This window comes from Piliocolobus tephrosceles, chromosome 4, assembly GCF_002776525.5.
Source record: "Piliocolobus tephrosceles isolate RC106 chromosome 4, ASM277652v3, whole genome shotgun sequence".
Lineage (NCBI taxonomy): Eukaryota > Metazoa > Chordata > Mammalia > Primates > Cercopithecidae > Piliocolobus > Piliocolobus tephrosceles.
Window position 1 is genome coordinate 33013067 of NC_045437.1, and position 25217 is coordinate 33038283.

The window sequence follows — 25217 nt, forward strand, 5'->3', positions numbered from 1 at the left end:
AAATAGAATATATGAAAAATTAAGCAATTTGCTTAAACAATTGAAAGTCACTTGTAAAATGACATTTACAGAATCCTTAACAGGCTACTATGGAACTTTAGGGCTTATAAAAATCCTTATCTAAAAATATTAAAAATAACTGTCCTCAAAAATGTATCTATTTTACTAGTTGCTTAAGGAAATAAATATTCTCATAACATTCCATATTCATTATCATTGAAAACAAGCTATAATCTTATCAGCAAAATTGGGTTTCACTAATCTCTACTGATAAAATGGAGTTATTTAAAAAGATTTAATTGCATAATCTCCTAGAGGCTTTCACATCGATTGCACATTTAAAATAAATTTGCTTTATTTCCCCAAATGATAAAATCAGCTTACTTATCCAAGTTTTAATAAGAATCCAGTGCCAAGCCAAAATGAAACAACACAAAACAGAACCACTTATTTTCCCACTCTCTGTGGATCTTCTTGTTCCTTTTTGTCCCGGGGAACCCATTTAATTTCCCCGGAGGAGGCTTGGGGTCACTGAGGTCATGCCATTCAAGACTGCTCCCACCCCCAATCCCCAGCACATGTAGAGGGAAGGGAAATACATTTATGTGAACTCACTCAGGGTTGTTGCAGAGCCTCTCTGCACTCTGGACTCCAGCCCCACAGGTCCTGGAACAGTGGGACCAGGGTGACCAGCGGCCCCAGCCTCCAGGGATGCTCTCTGGTTTCTTCCCCACCATGATGCACTTGCCTGCCATACACCACTGGAAAGAGAAGAGACAGAAGATGGCCGTGTCAGCAAGGTTACCATAGCAAGCTGAGCCAAGAGTCCTAGAAGTCTAAACCCAATTCCTGCGAGCAAGCCAGCTTTCTAGAGTCACACATCAAATGTAAAACAAGGAGGGGCCCATACAAGTTTCTGCCAAGAGTCTTGAGTTTTAGAATGAGAGTTTCAGGAACGGAAGGAAACTTTACATTGCCTAATCACAGAGGTGCCACACAGTGTGGATGGCAGATTGCGCCGGAGATTGTAAATCAACATGCTACTTCGTTCATTGAGAAAGTCTTGTTATGAAAAGCATGTCAGCTTAGTATGCTTAGTAACATAGTTGCTTAGTAACATAGTTGATTTACTTTCTGGTGCATGATCCTTATCTTGTTGCAAACCACAATAGTTCACAGACTGGCACAGCGAATAGCACTTCTTTATAGCTCTCTGGGTACTTAATGACTGCAGCAGAGAACTCATCCTCTGCAAAAAGTCAATTTCACTGCCAAAACACACTAGTTGTTAGGAAGTTCTTCATCATATCAAGAAAAAAATTCGCTTTCCTTTAACTCTAACCATTGTTTGCAGCTCTGCCCTTTCAAGCAACCAAGAAAAAATCCACTCTCTTCCCTCTTCAAGGGAATCCTTCCACAACTATCGGTTTAGGAGAGTGAATATACAAAAATGAAAACAAAGGGAAATGCTACGTGGTTGTCATGAATAACCACATTTCCTAGAGGATTCGGACGTGTTTTATTGCCTGATAATCCTTTTTGTCCCCTTATTTTTTTTGGCCACTGTGCATTTTGTCCGGGTTCAATAATCTCAGTGAGGGGTCCCGCCACACTCAAGCTGCATAAAGATGCCCACTAAACACATAAGCTCTAGGCCCACAAGAAACCCAGTCTAGAGGATATCAAACCTCTCTGAGTTCTGTGGTGTCTGACTTGCCGGCTTAGTAAAGTAGCAGAACTTCAAGAAATGCAGTCATGTCAGATTATGAGAAAGAAGATGATAAGTGGCCTAAATCCGGCATTTTTGGGAAGAAGAAGCTGCTGGCTTATCCTTTTCAATCTTCAATATGTGAGAAAAAAAGTCAAAAGGAAGGCTGATAATAAGCTTAGGAAATGTTGACCATAAACTCCATAGAAGTTCATCAGGGAAAGATGAAACAGATGTTTTGCAAGTGAAGCATGAAACTGAACCTCAGCCCTCCCTCCTTAACTACCTGCTCCCAATGCAGGTTTGCCAGGAGTGGTGGATGTAGGGTGCTCTCCTCTGGCTGGTCTGACTGTATGACCTCCATCCACTGCTCTTCCCTCAGAGAGAGCTGTCCTCTAGGGCCTTCTCCTCAGCTCCTCCCAAGAACTCTGCCCACTGCCCTCCCACCTCATTCTGTGGCCTGACACATCACCTTCTTCTCACCACATTGAGTTCCATCTGCAGCAGCATCCAGCTTAGAGCGACAAAAGCCCTTCACGGAGCACCACAGTGTCTGGCAGATGTTCTAGAAAACAAATTGCACTTTTTTTGTATTTTCAAAACGTGCCCCAAAGCATTTCTATAGTTATGGTAAAATATACACACTCATCCACACACTCATAATAAATGCCACTGTTGCTAGTGACTAAGAGGGACAGAAAGTAATCATTACAGTTTACAGTTCAAGCTTAACTTGGACTTTATCATCATTCATAAACAATGGTCTATAGATCATACTAGGTAATACGGAAATGAGGGATAAAACCTATTTTCTAAGGGTTGAGAGGGTCATTTCTATATGTTTGGCACAATATCCAGCACTCATTGCCCTTGGGAAGGGTAACTGGTGATCGTCTATGAAAGGTAAATCTAAACTGTGGCTGGAAGGCAACCTGATTACTAACAGTTGGGGGTTATAATTTGAGACTGCTCAGTGAAGAAAACGGAAACTCTTCCATCTAGAAGGCCTCAGCTTGTTCACTTTTACCTAAAGTAGTCAACTGGTTTCAGTTTCTAGGAAGAGAGCTGCATATTCCTTCTTATTTCTGGACAAAGGAAGGTTGGCAGGATTCTCAGATGCCATCTGAGATGGCTTAGCTGCTTCCATCTATCTATTAGTATTTTTTTCTGTCTATTCATCTTCCATAGTTCTGTCCACCTATTGTGTTCTACACTGCATGTGTTTTTTCATCATATGACTTCATATTTTAAGCCATTTTAGAAAATTATCAATCTTTCTCTCTCTAAACTTTGCCTCTCCTTTCTTTCCTTTTGGAACCCATAATTGTTGCTGATGGACCTTCTTATTCTGTGTTTTGTGTTTCAACCTCACTTTCATATTCCTCAGCTCTCAATCTTCTTGTATATGAAAACTGAACAAACTTTCTCCTCCATCACACACCCCTAAGAAGCACCCAAATGGGATGGGAAGTAATTTTCTCAGTTCTAAATTCCAGTTGATTGATTTTCTTTTCAACTGTGTCAAGTCTGCTCTTTAACCCATCCTCTGAATTTTTAAGTCAATAACCACACTTTCCACTTCCAGAAGTTTTATTTATTCCTCCTCATATCTGCCTTACATATATCTTATGGTATTTTTTTCTCATATACAATTCATTCTTATATATTTATTTTATTATACCTATATAAAAATTCAAATTTTGAAAGTTCTTAAGGGCTTATTGTCTCTTCTCACTTAGCTGAAGATAAACTACATTAGATTTTGAATTAGAGGCTGAATTATGAACTCATCTGAAGGGTGGCTTTTTTTGAGATGGAGTCTCACTCTGTTGCCCAGGTTGGAGTGCAGTGGGGCGATCTCGGCTCACTGCAAGGTCTGTCTCCTGGGTTCATGCTATTCTCCTGCCTCAGCCTCTTGAGTAGCTGGGACTACAGATGCCTGCCACCACGCCTGGCTAATTTTTTGTATTTGTAGTAGAGATGGGGTTTCATGGTATTAGCCAGGATGGTCTTGATCTCCTGACCTCATGATCCGCCCACCTCGGCCTCTCAGAGTGCTGGGATTACAGGCATGAGCCACTGCACCCGGCCTAGGGTGGCTTTATCTATTGGAGTTTCATGCCACCTTGGTTGAGTGTTGGTTCCTCTGGGCCAGTTTCACCTTTATTTCTAGGCATCCATGGTATCTCCAGGCCAAATGTTTTATTTATTATTATTATGATTATTATTGCAGTGAAGGTACTCAAGCTATACAGGGTACAAATTTAAACTCTAGATTAGCATGAGCATGTCCTATAGTAAAGAATTTCCAAGTGAGAAAGTTATTCTCCAATATTTCCACACACCCCCCACTTCCCCACTAGAAACCAGGCTGAGATGAAAGATGCTTCTCTCTCATCTCTCTTTCCTTTTGGTTGATTTCTTCTAGTTCATCCTTTCAGTGAAGCATAACACTATGAGAATAGCAGTTCATGCAAAGGTCTCGGTTCTAAATCCGGGCCCTGTTCAAGGAGAATACATCATTGTCTCTTCCAATGTGGATGTGAAAACTCACATAACTCTCCTGTTATCTCCACTTCAGCCTCAATATCTATTCATGCTTGTCACTCCCCCTTTTATTTTTTTTCCTTCTTTCTGTGGATTTCTTTTACTCTAAGTTCACTGAGCATTTAGAAAGGATGATTTGCTAGGCAAATGGTACACAGAAACTTTGTACTATTTTATTTCAATTTATTTGGAGTTTAAACTATTTCAAAATAAAAAGTTATAACATAGATGATGCAACATTTTCTGGTATTTTAGGGTGTTGTTAATATGGAAAATGATGAGGTTATCTTGGCTGCCATATAAAGGGATCTGAAGTCTTCATTCACTTATCTATTGAGTGCCTACTATGTGCTAGGCATTGCTGAGTGTCAAGGATAAAAATTTCCTCAGAGAGCTGACATGGTAGGAAAGGAGACAGTCCAGTAAACAAGAACCTAAAATACAGTCTAATAAAGCTTTGACATAGGAAATTCAGGATAGGATATAAAAGAATATTTAAGCTGAGACTCAAATGATGAGCAGAAGGGATGATTCCGAGGAACCAGAGTGTGCAGGATTCTAGAGGTTGTGGAGAACCCAGCACTCTCAGAGAATGGAGGCTGTTCACGACAGATAAACATGGAGTGCAAAAGAGGAGCTGACTAGAGATAAGTAGGGTGTCCCATTTCTAGTAAACAACAGGATACCCTGGAAAACGCTTACTTCTATAAATCTTCTAAAATTGTGCATAATATATTTTAAATGTTTTTTTAAGTGCATCCTTGAGTCACCAAGAAAGTAAGGAAACTCCCCAAAGGCTAAAAATGTCTTCATGTGTAAATCAGAGGTAACACCACCTACCACACAGAATGTAAGGAAAAAGAGAACAAATAAATACCAAAGTGCTTTATAAGATTCTGAGTTATTTTAAAAATCTGTGTTCATAGGTTTGTTATTTTACACAAAATACCAAATTTCAAATGAACTCCAGTACTGGATTTTGATGTACTATTTTATTTATAGCTATGTTTCCCTTTTAACAAAGATACCATTAACAACACATTTGTTCAGTGTTCATTTTAAAGGGTAAAAATGTTGTCTTATAGCTCCTTCAATAAAACACCATAATTCAGGTCAAATGCCAATTTCCTTGTACCTCCTTTGCTAAGTCAATACAAGGAGGAATACGTTTTGTTTCAAAACAAAAGCATTTGATTATAAAAAGGTCTACAGTTTATAGTTCTTACTGAATTCCAATTCAACAGCATTTACTAAAGGGACTAAATAGCTATTTATTTTGTAGCATTTATCATATTGTGTTATAAATATTACTTGTTTCTCTCAGTAGATAGAGCAACTTGAGGGTAGAAAATAATGTCATATTCCTTTGTATATCAAGTACCTAGCCTTTGGCTGGTTCTTTGTAGAGGTTGGTGCCCAATAGAGGACAAATAAACAGAAGATCTGTGTTGTGACCAGCAGAGGAAAAAAAGCTATTATAATTTCAGTTAGTTTTATGGTCAGGGTGATAAAAAGAAACCTATCGAACTGAAAGCAGGATTTTAATAGGCTCCTTTTAGGTTTTTCTCTGTGAATAAAGCTAGTTCAAAGGTAGACAAATGTATACTAATAAAACAATTTGATGCAAAGAGTTTGGAGCATGTTGTCAAGACAGTAAAACAAAAATGACATAGAAAACAAAAACAAAAACAAAAAAACAAAAAAAATGTAGCAGAAATGTTAATCTGGAGATGCAAACCTAATTACATAGATCTTCAATTTATTACTCACTTAGATACTGGAGACAATGCCTAGGGCCTATGTAAGGTAGGAAGTTGGAGACCTTCATATAAGACCTTGAGTAAAAGGGTGATCTGAAATCTAGGTACACAGAAAACTTGTCTCTTTTGACTTTAACTCTAGAAAGATTGGCCAGATATTACTCCTAAGAGTTGGTATCCACACTCGCCCCCACGCTGCTCACGAAGTCAACACAACATCAAACCAATTACCTTTTAAACTGACCCAGAGACAGAAGTGAAAATTTTCTCTGAAAGAATGTGCTAGCCATCTGAGCCCTAAAGGAAAACCTGACATAAAGTTTTATAACTAAAAGCTCACAATAAAAGCAAAAAATCACGAAAGGAAATAACACATAATATGTGAAGAAACCCCAAACAGGAGAAACAGATGCACATAGACTCTGAACACTGAAATTACTCAGTATAAATTGCAAAATAAATGTCACATGTTATTAAAGAAATAAAAGATTATATCGAAAGTTTAAAATTGGGAACAAAATACCATGAAAGTGAGAGGAAATTCAGAAAAATGATCAAACAGACTTTTATAAATAAAAATATGATAAATGAGATTAAAAAGTCAATAGACAGGTTAAATATAATGTATAATTGGACAAATCTGAAGAGAGAACTAGTGAACTAGAGGATAAAGATAAATTATATAAAATACAGAGATACAAAAAGATGAAAATACGAAGGAGAGGCTTCCTGGATAGGGAAGATTAGTGATAAAATTCAGTATACATATAATCAGTAGCAGATTACAGAGTGAAGGGCTAAAACAACATTTTAAAACATAAGGCCAGAGGGCAAGAGGAGAGCAAATTCTGAAGCCTCTTCTTAAGCCATTTTAGGAAATTTGTACTTTATTGCAAGAAAATAGGAAGGCCATGAGATATTCTACTCACAGAGGGGTATTTATAAATCCATTGATAAATGGATTTCCACTTAGAAAGGTTACTTAGGCTGCATTTTGGAAAATGAATCAGAGTTAAGGGGAAGCATTCAGACTCTACCAATCAGGAAACTGCTATAGTCATCTAGGAACAGGTGGATTTTAGAAATATTTAGGCAGGGCACAGTGGTTCATTTCTGTAATCCCAGCACTTTGGGAGGCCAAGGCGGGTGGATCACCTGAGGTCAGGAGTTTGAGACCAGCCTGACCAACATGGAGAAACCCCGTCTCTACTGAAAATACAAAAATTAGCCGGGCCTGTTGGTGCGTACCTGTAATCCCAGCTACTTGGGAGGCTGAGGTACGAGAATTGCTTGAACTGGGCAGACGGAGGTTGCAGTGAGCCAAGATCATGCTAGTGCATTCCAGCCTGGGTGACAGAAAAAGACTCTGTCTCAAAAAAAAAAAAAAATTAGGAGGCAGAATTAGCATAACTTGGTAGCCAGTTAGAAGTGAGGGGTGAGGATTTTTGTATCAACTTTGCCTTCTCTGTTAACTTTGCTTGTTCTGTCTAAGCATAGTTATTTACTTTCCCCTTTAATCTTTTTTCTATGTTTCAGTTTGAATTTATCTCACTGTATTAAAGTTTTTATGCCTGCCTCTTCCACCATGAGCTCCTTGAGGGCAGAGACTTTGTCTTATTAATTTTTGAGTGCTTGTATTTTCTTCTTATTCAGTACATAACACAGAATCTGGCAGGGATTCAGCGAGACTTGCCTTGTCAATATGTATGTGTTAACACAGATACTTTTGCATTATAAGGGATGAGTTCAGAGAACAGACAGTTTCCAAATCACGAAGGACTGCCTCAAAAGGAGCTGGGACTTTATCCTGTGGTCAGCAGGGACCCACAAGAGTAGACCATGGTTAGATAGTGTTTTTAAAAAATAACTTGAGCAACAATTTGAATAGGAGGGAGATTAGGTAGGAGATAATTACGATAGCAAGGAAAGATGATGAGAGACTGAACTGAGGCAGTGACAGTGATAATGAAAGAGACAGAACAGAGCTATAGATTCTTCAGAAGGTACAGTGTCAAATCCTGAATTATTATTTGGACATTGAAAATAAATGAGAACAATGAATTGGTGAATAAATCCTATTTCTACCTTGGGAGTTGCTGGTACACTTTAGCCAGATGTGAAATTCAAGAAAGGGAGCAATTTTAGGGATTAAGTTAGTTGCTATGGAGTCTGCAGGTGTGAATCACTGTGAATCCTGAAAATCACTGTGGAACAGCCTCAACTACCACCCATTTGCAACGGAATGTAGGGTTTGTAGAATACCAAGGTGGCAATGTCAAGGAATATGACTCCAGCTTAATTGTTTTGCCTTACAGACATACCTTGACTTAAATATAAAGCTTCTATTTCTGTATCTGGATATTCAAATTTCCAAATATTGCCCTGGCCCTTCCTTCAGCATGCTGGAGATCTGAAGCCCTGCATATGCCCAAGAGGTACTTAGTACCCAAGAGGTACTAAGATAGCCAACACTTACTTCTACTTCCTGACAGAAGGTAGCATTGGGTCCATACTGTAGCTGGCACTGGTGGTGAACATCATAGATCACTCCGGGCGCAATGACCTTGGACTTCAAGCCTTTCTTTTTGGGTATGTCATCAAGACAGAACCCCCAGCCTCGGCTGAAAACAAGTTGACGGAAATGAGAGGAGTTGTTTAGGATTCCCTTCACTTTGAGCCTTTCATTCAACAGAAACTTCCCTCTGGTTTACTCTTTGTCTTAACTTTATGTTTTACAAGGCAGAGAACCCTCTAGGCCCAAGGAGGGAGTTATTAAAGAAAATGCAAATCATACCCCACAACATAAACTTAGTTTATCTAGAAAATACAAACCATGGTAAAATTAGAAAATCATTATCCTACTCTCAATGAGGTTTGAGTGACCACTCTGATCTCCATTGGGTGTTCCTGCCAGTTCCCAAGGACTTAATGCATAATTGGCTCATAAAAAGTTATTTTGGGGCAACAGCAATCTGGGATAGGACAGGATGTCCACCTGCCTGTGGCCAGAGGGCAGAGCCCATGTAGACCTCAGGATCAGAATGCAGAAGTGAAATCCGCCCCTTCTGATGCTACCCTGACACTGTGGCCTGCGAGATGGAACCTAGCCTTTTCCAGGCATCAGCCTCTCTGTTAAAACTCAATGCAGCTTCCAATTTATTATTATTATTTTTTTATTTTTTTTTTTGAGATGGAGTCTTGCTCATCACCCAGGCTGGAGTGCAGTGGCGTGATCTCGGCTCACTGCAAGCTCCACCTCCCGGGTTCACGCCATTCTCCTGTCTCAGCCTCCCCAGTAGCTGGGACTACAGGCGCCTGCCAACGCGCCCGGCTAATTTTTTGTATTTTTAGCAGAGACGGGGTTTCACCATCTTAGCCAGGATGGTCTCGATCTCCTGACCTTGTGATCCACCCACCTCGGCCTCCCAAAGTGCTGGGATTATAGGCGTGAGCCACCGCGCCTGGCCGAACTTCCAGTTTAAAGAGACCCAGGTGAGGGTATCACAAGACACTGTCACTTACTCCAAGAAGCGGGTGATGTACTCCTCGCTGCACTTGGACCATGTCAGTGGGGTGGGATCGTACTGGAGCTGGCGGGACATGATGTAGGGGTGTCTGCCCACGGGCTCACAGTCATTTTCTTTCCCATCATGCTGGATGCCAAAGCTGGCAGGGAGGAACCAAGCACAAGAAGAGCCAGCAGGCTGGCATTAAACAGGAAGAAAAACCATAGTTTCCCGAAGATCATAATAACCCACAGAGAGCCATATTTGTACAGGAGGCAACTGTTTTCAAAGTGAGGCTTTGAAGTTGGAGGGCATAGCTAATTTTCAAATGAAAAAGTACAGGGAGCATTGTAGGCATGCTTTACCTCAGATATGCATCCATGGGAGCCATGCAGCTAATTCAGAAACTTCTTCTTGGCAGATGGCTAAGAGCTCTGTCTGGCTTTGTTTTTATGAATCAGGAGTCAAGAAAGCAAATCCTGCCCCCAGCTATTTGCTTTCTCCTGCTGCAGTAACCACAGCGCATAGCACAAACAAGCAAAATCTTTCTTCTCCCTTTTTATCATAATTTAAGAGAGCGTGAAAGGAGAAGCCTCTGGGAGACTTTGTCAAAGCCTACAAGCTTTGAGGGATTGATGTCTTTCTACTATTGCTACAGGAGTCCTCTAACAGGGGACACGTTAGGGAGACCTCCTAATTCAGTAGTGAAGAGCAGCATTTTTAAGACAGATGATCTGTATTTAAACTCTAGCCTTGCCACTTAAATGACCTGTAAATTAATAAAATTTGCCTCATTTTTCCTCTCCTAGAAGATGGGGTAATCATCCTAGTGCTACAATGAGATCTGAATAGAATAGTTTGAAAACCACTTAACAGGGTACCTGGCAGATAATAAGGGCTTCATAAATGATAGAATTAAAAAAAAAAATTCTTGTTTTCTTTTTATCACGATCTAGCTTATTTTCCTTTTCCATACGAAAAAGTTTAGACTTTGAGATTTGTCAACAGTCATATAGCTTGTTAGTGGTAAAACTAGGTTTCAGACACAGATCTTTGTGCTCCTAACACAGTGCTGTTGTCCATGTGTCACTTGGTCTGTTCCCTGATGTTCCACTGCCAGGGCTGACCCAGTGAAGCAGCCTTTAAGGGCCTTGAAGAGCGTAACCATTCATCATGGCACAAGGGTGCCTAGGGAAGACAATTCAGAAGCCTTTCTTTATAAGCCATGTTCTCAAGATCACCCAAAGACACTTTCTGAGATTCCCAGAACTCTCTCCACTGGGGTGGACTTTGAGACACCAGACATCTAAACCTGGAGACCTTGGCTCAAATTTCTAAATCTGCATGACCTTTCACTCTTTGTAGTGAAATTCAACTCCTCTGACTGGGAGGCTCATATCCAACTTTAATGAAACCTTCTGATCAGTAGTAGAAACTCTTGCTGAGAAGAGTCGTTGGGGGATTCGGGGATTTTCTTGTATTTTCATGCATTACGGTATTATCAATGTACTTAACAAACTCTAATCACATTCCACATGAATATAAAACTCAAAAAGGAGTCAGAGCATTAATGTACAAAGCTCTTACCACTCACCCACAAGGAACGCGATTCAATGAAAGCTTCCTTCTGAGCAGGCTTTCCCTAGCCTGTTATAAACACAGCCCCACCCAGATCATGAAGTACTCTACACATTTGACTGTTCAGTAGTTAAAATCCTAAACTGCAAGCAAGATTCTAAAAACCTACATCAATAATGATCTTCTTAGCTGTGGATATGTCAATACACCAAGTCATATAATCTAGGGACCTCACAAATGGATTTTTAAGTTTTCTCTCAAAATAAAAGTAAAATTATTCACTTGGGTGATAGCACAAGTTACTTTCTCTTTTGCATTATACACAATCAGTGATGAAACAAACAAGTGTGCAAAAAACAAAGGGATATCTTTGTTATTAAACTATGATGAGTATCTTCTTGGGATATTGATTTATTATATTTTTCTCCTTATGGTCTATCTCAGGCCATTTCATTGACATCTCCAATGTTTCTCAGTTTGATCCACAGCTAATTAGAATTATACAACTAAAGAAATAAATACCTGAAAGGCACCTTAACATTTTTTTTCCTATTCTTTATTTTTATAGATTCAGGGGGTACATGTGCAGGTTTTTTACATAGACATATTGCGTAATACTGAGGTTTGGGCTTAGTGTACCTATCATCCAAATGGTGAACGTTGTACCCAATAGATTTTCAACTCATTCTCCTTGCACTCTCCCCAGCTTTTGGAGTCCCCAATATACTCATTGTTTAGCTCGCACTTGTAAGTGAGAATATGAAGTGTTTGATTTTCTTAGTTATTTTGCTTAGGATAATGGTCTCCAACTCCATTTATGTTGCTGTACAAGAAATGATTTCATTCTTTTTTATGGCTGTATGGTATTCCATGGTGTAAACATACCACATTTTCATTATCCAGTCATCTGTTGGTTGATTCCTTGACTTTACTATTGTGAATAGTGCTGCAATAAACGTATGAATGCAGGTATCTTTTCTACACAATAATTTCTCTTCCTTTGGGTACATAACCAGTAGAGGGATTGCTGGGTCGAACGATAGCTCTAGTTTTAGCTCTTGAGAAACCTCCATACTGTTTCCCATAGAGTTTTTGCTAATTTATATTTCCAACCACAATGGTGTATAAGCATTCTCTTTTCTCCACATCCTCGCTGACAGCTGTCATTTTCTGATTTTTTAATAATACTCATTTTGATGGGTGTGAGATAGTACCTCATTGTGGTTTTAATTTGCATTTCTCTGATAATTAGTGATGTTGAGGATTTTTTATATGTTTATTGGCCACTTTTGTGTCTTCTTTTGTAAAACGTCTGTTCTTATCCTACTCCTACTTTTTAATGGGTTTTTTTCTTCTTGTTCAGTTGTTTGAATTCCCAATAGATTCTGGATATTAGTCCTTTGTCAGATGTATAGTTTACATCTATTTTCTCCACTCTGTAGGTTGTCTGTTTACTCCATTGATTATTCCTTTTGATGTGTAGAAGCTTTTTTGTTTAATTAAGTCCCATTTGGCTGTTTTTCGTTTTGTTGCATTTGCTTTTGAGGTCTTAGTCATAAATTCTTTGCCTGGACCAAAACTCCAAGAGTTTCTCCTAGGTTTTCTTCTAGGATTTTTGTAGTTTCAGGACTTACATTTAAGTCTTCGATCAATCTTGAGTTAGGTTTTGTATGTGGTGAGAGATAGGGGTCCAGTTTCGTTCTTCTGCATGTGGCTATCCAATTTTGCCAGCACCATTTATTAAATATGGTGTCATTTCCCCATTGTATATTTCTGTCAACTTTGTCAAAGATCAGTTCTCCCATTGTAGATGGGGTCCCCAACATATACAATGATGTTAGGGATAGTTTTGTTTCTTTCTTTCCCATATGTATGCTTTTTATTTCCTTTCCTTGTCTTATTGCACTGGCTGAAACTGTTAGTACTATGTTGAACAAGAATTGGTAAGAATGGACATCCTTGTCTTGTTTTTGATCTTAGGGGAAACATATTCAGTGTTTCACCATTAAGTATAATATCAGGTTTAATTTTTTTGTAGATGTTCTTTATCAAGTTGACAAAATTTCAATTTCTGAGTGTTTTTTATGATGAATGGATATTAAATTTTGTCAAATGTTTTATCTATTAATATTAATCTAATAACGTGGTTTCTCTTGTTTAGCCTGTTACAGTGGTAGATTATGCTGATTTTCAAATATTGAGCCAGGCTTGCATCCCTGAAATAAATCCCACTTGGTCATTGTGTCTATTTCTTTTTTTCTTATATTGCTGAATTCTACTTGCTAATATTTTGTTAACTTTTTTACATCTATATTCATGAAGGATATTGTTCTTTAGTTTTCTCTTTTGCATTGTCTTTGTCTGAAATTAGTGCAAGGGTAATACTAGCTTCATAAAATGAATTAGAAAGTGTTTCCTTCTCAACCACTTTATTTAGTTTATGATTCTGGGTTGTTGACAGGTTTTTTCTTTTAGCACTGAAAAATATTGCACCACTTCTTTTTTTTTTTTTTTTTGAGACGGAGTCTTGCTCTGTCACCCGGGCTGGAGTGCAGTGGCCGGATCTCAGCTCACTGCAAGCTCCGCCTCCCAGGTTTATGCCATTCTCCTGCCTCCACCACTCCAGCTAGTTTTTTGTATTTTTTAGTAGAGACAGGGTTTCACCGTGTTAGCCAGGATGGTCTCGATCTCCTGACCTCGTGATCCGCCTGTCTCGGCCTCCCAAAGTGCTGGGATTACAGGCTTGAGCCACCGCGCCTGGCCTGCACCACTTCTTTGGGTCGCCATTGTTTCTGATGAGAAATCCACTGTCACTCCAATAGTTTCCCTCCTATAGATGAGGTATCATTTCTCTCTTGCTGCTTTCAAGATTTTCCTTTCTCTTTAGATTTCAGAAGCTTAACTATGATAGGCCTGGGTTTTTCTTTGGGTTTAACCTTGTTGAGTTTCTCTCAGCTTCTTAAATATGTAGGTTTATGTCTCATCCAATGTGCAGAATTTTCAGCCATTTGTTCTTTGAGCACTTTTTCGATGCTATTGTCTTTTTCCTCTCTTTCTGAGGCTCCAATGACATGAACATAAGATCTTTTGTTATATTCTCATGGGTCTCTGAAGTTGTATTCAATTTATTTTAGTCTCTTTCTCTTTGTTTATACAGATTACATAATTTCTATCGTTCTCTTTTCTAGGTCATTAATTCTTTCCTCTGTCTCATCCATTCTACTGTTGAGCCCTAGTGTTCACCAAGCTTTTTATTTACATTATTCCATTTTTCAGTTCTACATGTTTGACTTTTCTTTATGTCTTTTATTTCTTAGCTGATATATTATTTTTTCATTTGTTTAAATGCTGTTGGTAATTGCTCATTGAAGCTTTTTCACCATGGCCACCTTGAAATATTTGTCAGCTAATTCTAAAATCTCTGTCATCTCTTGACATTCTTTTTTTTTTTTTTTCATTCAGTTTGAGATATTCCTGGTTCTTGGTATAATGAGTGATTTATATTGAAACCTGGAGGTTTTTATATTATGTTATGGATCTTATTTAAATCTTTGGTTTTAGCTTGCTTTTCTGACACTGCTCTGGAGGGGAAGGGAGTGGGGCCACTGCTTCATTACTGCCAAGCCTCTGTAGATACCTGAGTTGTGAAAGGGATGGCTCCTTGTTACTGTCTAGGGGTGGATGAAATTTCTGGCTCCCCATGTAATTTGTCCTGATACCACAGGGGTGGGGTAGGGGAGCCCTCATTACTGGCCTATAGGGATCAAAGTCTTAGTCCCTAATTGGTCTTTTTGACACTGCCCAAGTAGTGGTGTTTGGTGCTTTGTTATAGCTCCACACAGATGCAAGTCTAGGCTTCCCACTCAGACTTTGCTAGCATAGAGCCATCGTTTTACAGTTTTTTCTTTCCTTTGCTGTTCACCTGGAGTAGAAGAGTTACTGTCTAAAATTTTCTGTCTTGTTAGACTGTCCCTTTCCTACTCCTTTGGATAGAGATAACAGACTTATGTGGGTGATTTTGTGTGTGTGTGTGTGTGTGTGTGTGTGTGTGTGTGTGTGTATTTCCAGGTTGTTGCCATCATCAGTTCCAAGTCTGGCATATACAAGAGAAAAGAAAAGCCAGGGAATTCACCACCATGTCACTCTTCAGGTTCTGTGGTTCTCAGCCTGCCTTCCTTCTCTCCATCTTTCAGTCTTCCTACGTTTGTTTTTGATATAGTGTTCAGTGTTTTCATCATACTAAGTAGAAGGCATATGGAAAAGTATATATATTCTATCTTCCATGACTTAAAACTTTTTTTTTCTTTGACTTAAAACTTTTTAAGAGGTGGCATTTAATGCCCCTGAGTAAGCTATTGGTAACAGATACTACTGGTACCTGTTCATAGACTCACCACTAGCTGACTTCCAGCTGCTAGTAAAAGCATCTCTTTACCTGGGATTTCTCCAGAGCCAAATTAGACTGCTCTGCTGAAAGTATCAGGGAATTATTAATAACAACCTCTGGGAACAGCCTTTAACCAATGACTTAAGGGTGTTGGTATATAAAACAGCCCAGTTCTTCTTACCTTGGGGAGGGTAACTCTGAAACGTGTGTTGTATATCGTTCTCGGAGTTTGTCCGTGGGATTAAGGTTCAACTGCTCAGAGTGGAAGCTGCGATAATGAACTGCTTATTGTCTACCTTCCCTGTTCTGTTTTACACCCTACTTCCCTACTGCGATTTCCTTTACCTTCCAAATAAATTAATTGTTCTCAAATCCTTGTCTCAGGGTTGACTTTTGTTTTCAGTTTTATTTATTTATTTTTATTTTATTTTATTTTACTTTAAGTTCTGGGATACATGTGCAGAATGTGCAGGTTTGTTACACAGGTATACATGTGTCATGGTGGCATGCTGCACCCATCAACCCATCATCTAGGTTTTAAGCCCCGCATGCATTAGGTATGCCTTTAATGCTATCCCTCCCGTTTCCCCTGAACCCTGACAGGCCCCAGTGTGTGATGTTCCCCTCCCTGTGTTCATGTGTTCTCACTGTTCAACTCCCACTTAAGAGTAGGAACATGAGGTATTTGGTTTCTGTTCCTGTGTTAGTTTGCGGAGAATAATGGCTTTCTGAATGAACTCAAAGACTGTTCTCTAGTTCTGCCTCCAGTATTCTTTAATTCTTTTACTTAGAAACTTGATATTTAGTTAAAGAGTTCTTTTAGGAGCTAGATCCTCACTGTTTTCATTCATAATTTGAAATAGAACAACAATAACAACAAAAATATAGGATAAAGAAACTTTATAGTAGCTTTATTTCCACAATGCATCAGATAATTCTGAACGAGTGTTCAGTTTAACCTCACTATAATATCAAAGTGATTCAGGTAGTGACTCAGTTCTAGTCTGTTAAATAATCCACCACTCCCAATAACTACTAAACATCTACCACTATTTGTTTTTAAGTGTTCAGGGAAATTGTGCCCAAGTAACGTTACCATGAGGTTCTTAACTTTATTAGAGAAAATTTGAAATCTGAAAGGAGGATCACACTTGCTGTTAGCTTTGTTTACTTAGGTGGCCTTCCTTACAAAGGTGATGTGTCCATGCCCAGGAAGTTAAGTCAATGATTGCCTCAAAAATTGGGCAACATTGCTTTTGAAGGACATGCTTAACATATTCCTTGTTACAAGATCAGGTTGAACTTGAGGATGGAAAGAACCCATCCTTGGAACACAGAAAGTGAGGATTCAAGAATGTCTTTTATCAAGCAAAGTCTTTTCCACTTTTCTTTGGTTTGAGTATACCATTGTTGGGATGACTTGAATGATAACTTCTTAGTTTGAGCCAGTTACAGTCACCTAGCGTTGTCTGGTCAGCAGGTGCTGTTCACAATGATGTCTTGACTGAAGGCCACAGGAGCCATGTCCTTCCACATATCAGAACTGGGGACTCCTGTCTGTTTGTGCATAACAATAACTTAACATGTTGCCAGGTTTTATTATCGACATGCCAACAACTATGGCCTAGACTTATCTAGATGGCCAGCTCCCCTGCATCCCTAATTATTATTTAATGAAAGCAAGTCACTTAGTTTCTCTATCTCTGAATTTTTGACAACTAAGGATACTGGAATATGTCACATTTATCACCAAGGCTTTTTTGGTGAGAATCTAATAAATCACCTTAAATATTGCCTAGTTCAACCTACTAGTTTTATAGATGAGGAAACAGGTATAGAGTGGTGAAGAGAATTATCTAAGGTCATAATACTGGTCAACAGAAAAGTCAGAACAACAATTCCTTTCTCCAATTCTCAAGGCAATGCTCTGGCTTTATAATACAGGTAAAATTGTTTTAGAAGTGTTATATTAGAAAAGTGGTGAGCAAGCCGAAATTAGAGAGGCCAGGAATGGAATAATTCAGTCTCCAGTGTTTTTCCCAATCCTGCCTCTTTTCTAGTTGTGCACTAAGAATATTCCCCAGCATTTTTCCTTCTTCAAAGGGAGGAGATCCAAGCTGGTGGATACATGACAGGCGGGGGATATAGTTCAGTGGTTCATGTGCCTCCCCACCCAGTTTCATATTAGTATGATGCTCTCTTATTTGTAGTTAGCAAATATAATGGCAAATAAAGTTACAAATAAGCTAAGATCTTTCCTCCATAGAAACCTCTGATATCTGGTGGAATTCAGAATCTCATTATATTTTCACTCAAGCATTCTGCAACCTGCCTTCAAGGAATTCACCTAATCAAATTCACATATTTTTATGAACTACGTGGACATCCAGTTAACTGGTGTTCATGTTAAAGTCTTTCCAAGTTTACAGCAGTTTTCAATTTTTTATTTATTCCATGTCCTCCTTTAATAAACATAAGGAAAACGGGACTAACAGTACTATCTATTTCAAAAGGTTGTTGAGCAGATTCAGTGATGCAATAAAAAGCACAATGGCACAAAGTAAGGGTGCAAAAATGTTAGGTTTTGTGGCTTTTTGGTGATAGTAACATTATCATTTCATAAGAACTAACCAAGGGTTATTCCTCAATTAAACAACTGAGTTGAAGCTTATCTCTGTCCTTCCTCCATTCTAATCCAGAGAATTGGAGTGGCCTATTTGGTTCTGTGATATGTGTGGGTGTATGTGGTCTGGGCAGTGGGACATTGGAGCCTATGAGGTGTGCTATTATCCCCACTTTACAGATGAAAGCAGAGGTTGAGGAGGGTGAGTTGCAAGCCACATTGTAATCTGAGTCTCCTGACCCCCAATTTGAGGTGCATTCCATTCTCTCTGCTGATACTGACACATGAATATGGTGAGCAGTCCTCCTTATCATTGGCCCTTTACCTGTGTCCTAGCTCATGGGCAATTGTGAAAGCCAGGGGGAGTCCCGAATCTTCATTGATGTTACAACTGCGGTGAGGCTGACACATTCCTGAAAGGTGAGACAGGCCCAGGGTCTCGCAGGGGCGATTGAAACCAGCACAGATGTCCTTTCTGAAAGCAGAGAATAGAGAAGCTCAGGCGCCCAAAGAAACACCTGGAAAAACCTTCTGGAAAAAAATCTGGGTATAAACTCATTCAATATGGTCTATAAAGTATGCTTGGCATTTTAAAAAAAGTCTACATGAATGTAGGCAGCAATTTTGAATTCACTAAGATGATTCTGATTTTACCTTTTGATTATTGAATTTCACCAACACAGAATGTGGGAAAATGTAGCAAATGTGTTATTTTGAGCTTATTTTGTTCTGGATCTCAGGACGTCAAATTACATGATTTGGCCAACAAAAGATTTTATTGAAAACTGAAGTTAATTTGAACTTTTAAATATGGAAGAAACAATCAGCAGTGACTGGAGTTTTTCAAATATGAAAATCCTTTTTAGTCTTTCTGAGGTCTGTGCTCGAAACTCATCTAAGAAGTTCTTTTTCCCATTCCTGAAAAAGACAGTTGGTCCCATCAACCTATCCAGAGATCTAAACATTGTCTATCCAGCCCCATTCTACTAACAATATTGCATATACGAGAGAATGCATGCCTGCATGTGTATGTACACCTAGAATCTCAGAAAATACTAATTATGGCTTTTAAATAGAAAAAACATGCTCCCATAAACTGGTAGAGATTATTTCAATCACAGACAAGAGTTTCGAAAGAGTCATTAATTAGTCATTAGGTTTTCTTTAGCACAAAAGGAGCTCTTTGCCAAGAGTGACTAGCAGAAATGGCCACAATGTTCTGAACTCTAGTTAACTGAACACCAGCAGCTAACGGGGTTTGCGTGGGCACCATTTCTAGCAACAAATGATCTCCTGCTTTTTTCATCCATTGGGCCATGGAAAAGATCCAGACTTTGAGAACCCATGTGAATCTTATAGGACAGGAGAGGCAGGCCCAGTCTCAGCACATGCACCACAAACTCAAATCCGCACTCTCACTAGCAGCAGCAGTTACTAGGGGTTCAGTACTGGAGAGCAAGATTATACAGCCCAATCATTTACATAACTTCCAGGTCTGTAAGAGAACCAATCAAACACTTTTCTACCCCTGCTGCAGAATGTACTTGTTGTTATTTCATTCAAAAAGCCCAGGTCTGCGTGAAGCTGCTGGAAAAAGATGAGTGGTGCTCATTGCTGATCCCCTGACTTTCTCATTTTGATATGGCAGGAGGTCAGGCACATTAAATACTGATTATGGAGTGCCTATGAAGCGTCCAGCACTAAAGAGAAAAGCAGCTAACAAAAGAATTATAGGAGCATGGTTCTTACAGGCAAGCAGCTTAAGTTCTACTTCGACCATGCACTGGGCCATTATGTAACAGAAAATATGCCTTGGCTTGCAGCAGCCACTAGTTGCACATGTGGAACCCACATTGGGTGTGTTCCATGCCAAATCCTCCTTCTCCTGAATGCTGTTCTGTAGAGAACTCTGTTAATGTGGATCTCAGGATAGTCTCTCAGAGCAAAGCTCAGTCTCATAACTCCCTTCCTTCATGATCCTACCTATTTTTTCAGGCAAGTGGTTTTCAATGAGGGTGGGTGATTTTGCTGTTCATCCCCTTCTAGGGGACATTTGGCAATGTCTGGAGACAGTTTCAGCTGTCAGAGCTTGGAGGAGAGTGCTACTGACATCTCATGGGTAGAGGCCAGATATGCTGCTAAATATCTTACAACGTACTAGACAGACCCAACAACAAAGAATCATCAGCCCCAAATGTCAATAGTGCTGAGGGTGGGAAATACTGCTATAGAACTTGAAACGCTCTCCACTGTCTAGGAGCTGTTGAGGTTCAACACACTTTTATGCAAAAAGACCCCTGTACTAAGGAAGGAAAGTGACTATAAGAAAAAAGGAGAGCAGATCCTTTGTATTCATATGGGGTAATAGCTAAGGGTATGGCTGTTGGGATCAAACTACCTGGACTTAAGTCCCAATTGTACCCGTTAACAGCAATGAGATTTTGGGCAAGAGATATAACCAAGGCTCAGTTTCCCTATATGTAAAATATGAATGATTAATAGTAGCCAACTACCGGTGTTCTTGTGGGAAGTAAATGGAACAATGGCTGTTCTAATAGACATAGCACAGTGCCTGGCCCATAACAAACATTTCACACATGTAAGGTATCATTAACTCACCCATTTCTTCAGGTGAGAATGACAGGAGCATCTCATTCTGCTCTTAGGGAAAGGAAAGACTTTCTGAGACACAACTTAGTGGCCAATGCCATTCCCTGACTTTGGGGTTCTTCCCTATAGAAGTTTCTGTCTGACTGAAGCCTTCACCTGGTCTCTTGACCAGGTCCTCAGTGTCCCCAGGCTGTCTGCTAGCTCCCCAGAGCCCCTGTGCTTATATTCCATACCCACGCTATTTCTCAGAGGAGCTACTGATCAACCCAAGGTCTCTTAGAACCTAATGAACCTGTCACAGGCTTGTGTCAAAAACTTCCTATGGGATACATTTGCATTTAACCAGCATTTTAATACTTTCACTCAAAAGAGTGATTCTGATGACTGGAGTTTTGGATTACGGCAAGGTAGACATTTGGATAGGGTGGGGGCTGATTAGCCTTCCTTGTAGGGATTCTATGCATTGAGATGATCTTATCACAGGGCCAACGTGTTCACGGGCAGCCTATCCTCCACAGGGACAGTGCACACCAAGGGCCTTTCAGTGCTTGAGGTTCTCTGTGGTGGAAGGGCAGGGCCAAGAGGCCTCCTTTACTATACATCCCTGGATTTCTGGACAAATAGGCATAGGGATCCCAAGAAGATTTTACTTTACCCCATTCTAATATAAGCCCTTCTTTCATCTAGATTAAAATAAGTGCCTAGTATATATAGGTGCTCAATAAATATTTATTGAATCAATGAGCAAACATAGCCTTCAAAGAGCAAGAGTTGATCAAGAAAGTTCACTGGATTTTTACAGCTATGAGTCCTGGAAGGTTTGATGGTTCTTATAGCACTATAGGCTCTATTTGTGATTAGAACAAAATGATATTTTCATGGGAGTAGAAGGGAGAAAGGTGTAATCAAACCAGTCTGCCTACTCAGTGGGGACCTGCTCCCCATATCCTGTCCTCAACATCAAACAGTTAAAAAGTGGACTGTTTTCTGTAAAGATATTTCATGTTTCTACATTGTAGAAAAATAAAATAGCAAAGGACTGGAAAGCCCACTGGCTAAAAGTAGCAAGAGTCTTTAATGAGGCTCTGTAAACAAGCTTCCTGATTGTTTATAGAGCTACATGAAGAAACCAGTTTTAAAAAGGAAATCATCAGTGGGATAGGAAAGAGGTCTGCATTTTGCCAGCAGATGCAGTTTATTCACAACGAGAGCTTTGTCATATTAGCAAGTTTGTTAAGCTGTTTCTTCTACTGACAGGGAAGTCAGGAGTTGACTAGATCAAAGACACTGTCTTTACGACAGCAGCAAAGAATAGTGAGAATGTCATGGGTTTGAACACCTGGTAAGTCTTTCACCTGCCAGCCCTCCCTGCTTTCCTGCCCCTGGGTTCCATATAGTCTCTGGTGTACCTGGTGAGAAGGACAGCCACATCGTGATGAACAGGATTGAGGTCACTCTTGGGATTGATACTCTTCTGCCACTTGCAGAAGCTAGACAGTGTCTTCTCTGCATGATGAACTATTTTCAGTCCTTGCTGGAGAAAGAAGAGGAAGAGATTAGCATGGGTGAGCTCACTGTGGTCAGGGACCATTGCATTAGGCATTCGTCTCCAGAGGCGTCCAAGTTGGATGAATTCAGGGTGGGTGCATCAGACATTTGGCAGTCATGTGTCAGAGGCCAACTGACTGCTCTTTACTAATCTTCTGCCTTAAACACTCCCACTCGAATGACCTCCACTAGAAGAACCTCAAGGGGAAAACTCCAAGACAGAAATTACCACTGGGACAAGCAACCCTTGAAGAAAATTTTAAAATATATTAGCAATAACCAAAAGCTATTTGAAGGTCTATTTCTGTGTCTCTCTGCATCCTAAGCCAATGCAATATCAAAGAGGCATTCTTATTTCTAATGCAAAATAAGCAGATTGTCAACAAAAGTTTTTTCTTCTCATGAGACATCCTGCAAGGCTAGGGTTGCACTGGATGTTTTCTAACCCTTGAATTTTATCTTGGTTTGACACTCAAGGGTGAAGGACAGTGGATGACAGAATCTCTCCTGGCTGCTGACCAGTTAGAATTGGTCAACTGACAACAAGTAGGATGCTATAGTAGATGCCCCCAGCCTGCAGTTCCAAGGGCTTCTGAGGCCCATGCCAGCCCTGTGGCATCTGCCTGGCTGGTAGCTACTATTGGGGCTAGGAGAGAAGGGATTACTCCAAATTATCTGGATGAACACTTGTTGAATGGGGAGAAGAAGAAAGATAATCAGCTCTTTAGGGGCTCTGGTTTAATTTGAATTTCTAAAGGAGAAATTACTTTCCCTTGCCTCATTTCTTCAGGGCCTCCACATACAGCCATCCCTGGTACAGGATGGATTCCACCAGGAGGATGATTAACCTCCACTGGCTCACTCTCATCTGAGCCTTGCTCTGGGCTCGGTCCAAGAACTTCAGGACAGTCTCTGCATCAAATTATGAGCTTGCTTCTCTACCATTATGTATTTTGCTGAGGCCCACACCCAAATCATAAATGGCCTGAGGGGCTTCAGTTATGTGTCAGAGGCATTTTTAGGTCTCTTCATCATAAGTAACTATTATAGACCAGTTTCCTTTTGTGAAAACACCAAAAGGTGGCTCATCATGTGTTCAAAGTCACTGAGCTGCTCAGCATAAAGAATTTAGATGGAAGAAATCGACTTCATTATTTTAATAATCTTCATCGTTACATCATCCAGCAGCATGATATATGGTAGAGGAATTCTGGGGGACGAGCTGGGAATGAGGGAGTCAGCTTCCAATTCAACCAGCCAAGCTGCTGCTAGATTAACAGTCCTCCCTAGATGGGAGCAAACATGCCCACCCATCATAAAAAACTGGCCAGGTGGCATGAATCAGGAATAAGGGGAAGGGAAAAGAGAAAAGGAAAGACAAAAAGGAGGGAGGAAGGAAAGGGAGGAGAGAAAGGAAGGAAACATTTCTTGATCATTTACTATGTGCCAGATACTTTTACATATGCTGTCTCTTTTAATTGCATCTACTCAGTATTATCTGTAAAGAAGGCATTGTCATTTTTATTTTATAACAAGGGAAATTAAATCTCAGAGAAGTGAAGAACTAGATTAAGGTCACTTAGCTCAGATAACGACTCAAAGAATATAAGAAAGGTTCCTAGATAAAACTTGGAGTTGTAGTTGGTCACCAACCTCACTGGGAGGGTGCCTCAGTTCCATCCTTCAGACAGGAAGGCATATTATCACATAAAGCATCAACTATGATCGGATATTTTTCTGGTCTGTTTTTAACCCTACATTTCTTTGTTATGTTTTGGGAGAGGTCTCTTAGAGAACACTCATTAACTTAACATTACCGTTTACAGTTGCCAATAGTATTACCACTTACAATTATTACAAAAAGTGAAATAGTTAGGTATAAATTAACAAAACATATACAGGATCTGTATCCTGAAAATTATAAAATGCTGCTTAAAGAAGTCAATGGCCTAAGTCAATAGAGAAACATATTGTGTTAATGGATTTGAAGATTCAACATAATAAAGACATCATCTATTCTCCCAAGCTATGAATGTATAGCTTTATTGCAATTCCAATCAAAATCTCAGCAAGTCTGTTGTAGACACACACACAAGCTCATTCTAAAATTCATGTCAAGTTTATTTAGAAAGTTCCAGGTTTCAGATTAGCTAAAGAAATTCTGAAAAACAAATAAACTGGAAAGAATCACTTTACCTCATATTAAGGCTTACTATATAGCTGTAATAGCCAAGACAGTGTGATATCGGTACAGGGATAGTCACATCGATCAATGAGACAGACAGGGGACCCCAAAAGTGGCCCACCTAGACATGCCCAACTGATTTTTGACAAAGGCAAAAAAGCAATTCACTGAAGGAAAAGATAGCCTTTTCAATAAATTATGCTGGATAGCAAGAAAACAAATAATCCAATTGAAAAATGGGCAAAGGACCCAAATAGGTATTTCTCAAAAGAAGACATACAAATGGTCAACAGATTATATATATATATATATATATAAATTCAACATCACTTATCATCAAGGAAATGCAAATTAAAACTACAATATGATATAGTCTCATACCTGTTAAAATGGCTATTATCAAAAAAGATGAAAGATAAGATTTCGAGAGGTTGTGAAGAAAAGGGAACCATTGTACACCGTTGGTGGAAATGTAAATTAGTAGCCATTATGGAAAACAGCTTGGAGGTTTCCCAAAAAATTAAAACTAGAACCACCATATGATCCCACAGTCCCATGGGGTATATATCCTAAGGATATACAATCAGTATGTCAAAGAGATATCTGCTATGTTCACTGCAGTATTACTCACAATAGCAAGATACAGAATCAACCTAAGTGCACATGGACTGACGAATGGATAAAGAAACTGTAAGATATACATATCATATATATTCCATTATATGTATATAGTGGAATACTATTCCACCTTAAAAGAGAAGGAAA

General features: G+C 39.4%; 1 protein-coding gene across 2 annotated transcripts in view; it reads right to left on the minus strand.

Annotated features, from left to right (window-relative positions):
* The window catches only part of ADAMTS12 (ADAM metallopeptidase with thrombospondin type 1 motif 12), a 371764-nt gene that overhangs the window by 105813 nt on the left and 240734 nt on the right, over positions 1 to 25217 (minus strand). For both annotated transcript variants that reach the window (XM_023216585.2, XM_023216586.2), the window contains exons 6-11: positions 22129 to 22253; positions 18435 to 18584; positions 9538 to 9681; positions 8492 to 8636; positions 2181 to 2273; positions 616 to 761 (exon numbers count right to left, since the gene is read on the minus strand). In XM_023216585.2, coding sequence (XP_023072353.2) covers positions 616 to 761; positions 2181 to 2273; positions 8492 to 8636; positions 9538 to 9681; positions 18435 to 18584; positions 22129 to 22253 — 803 coding nt within the window. The remainder of the gene's footprint in view (positions 1 to 615; positions 762 to 2180; positions 2274 to 8491; positions 8637 to 9537; positions 9682 to 18434; positions 18585 to 22128; positions 22254 to 25217) is intronic.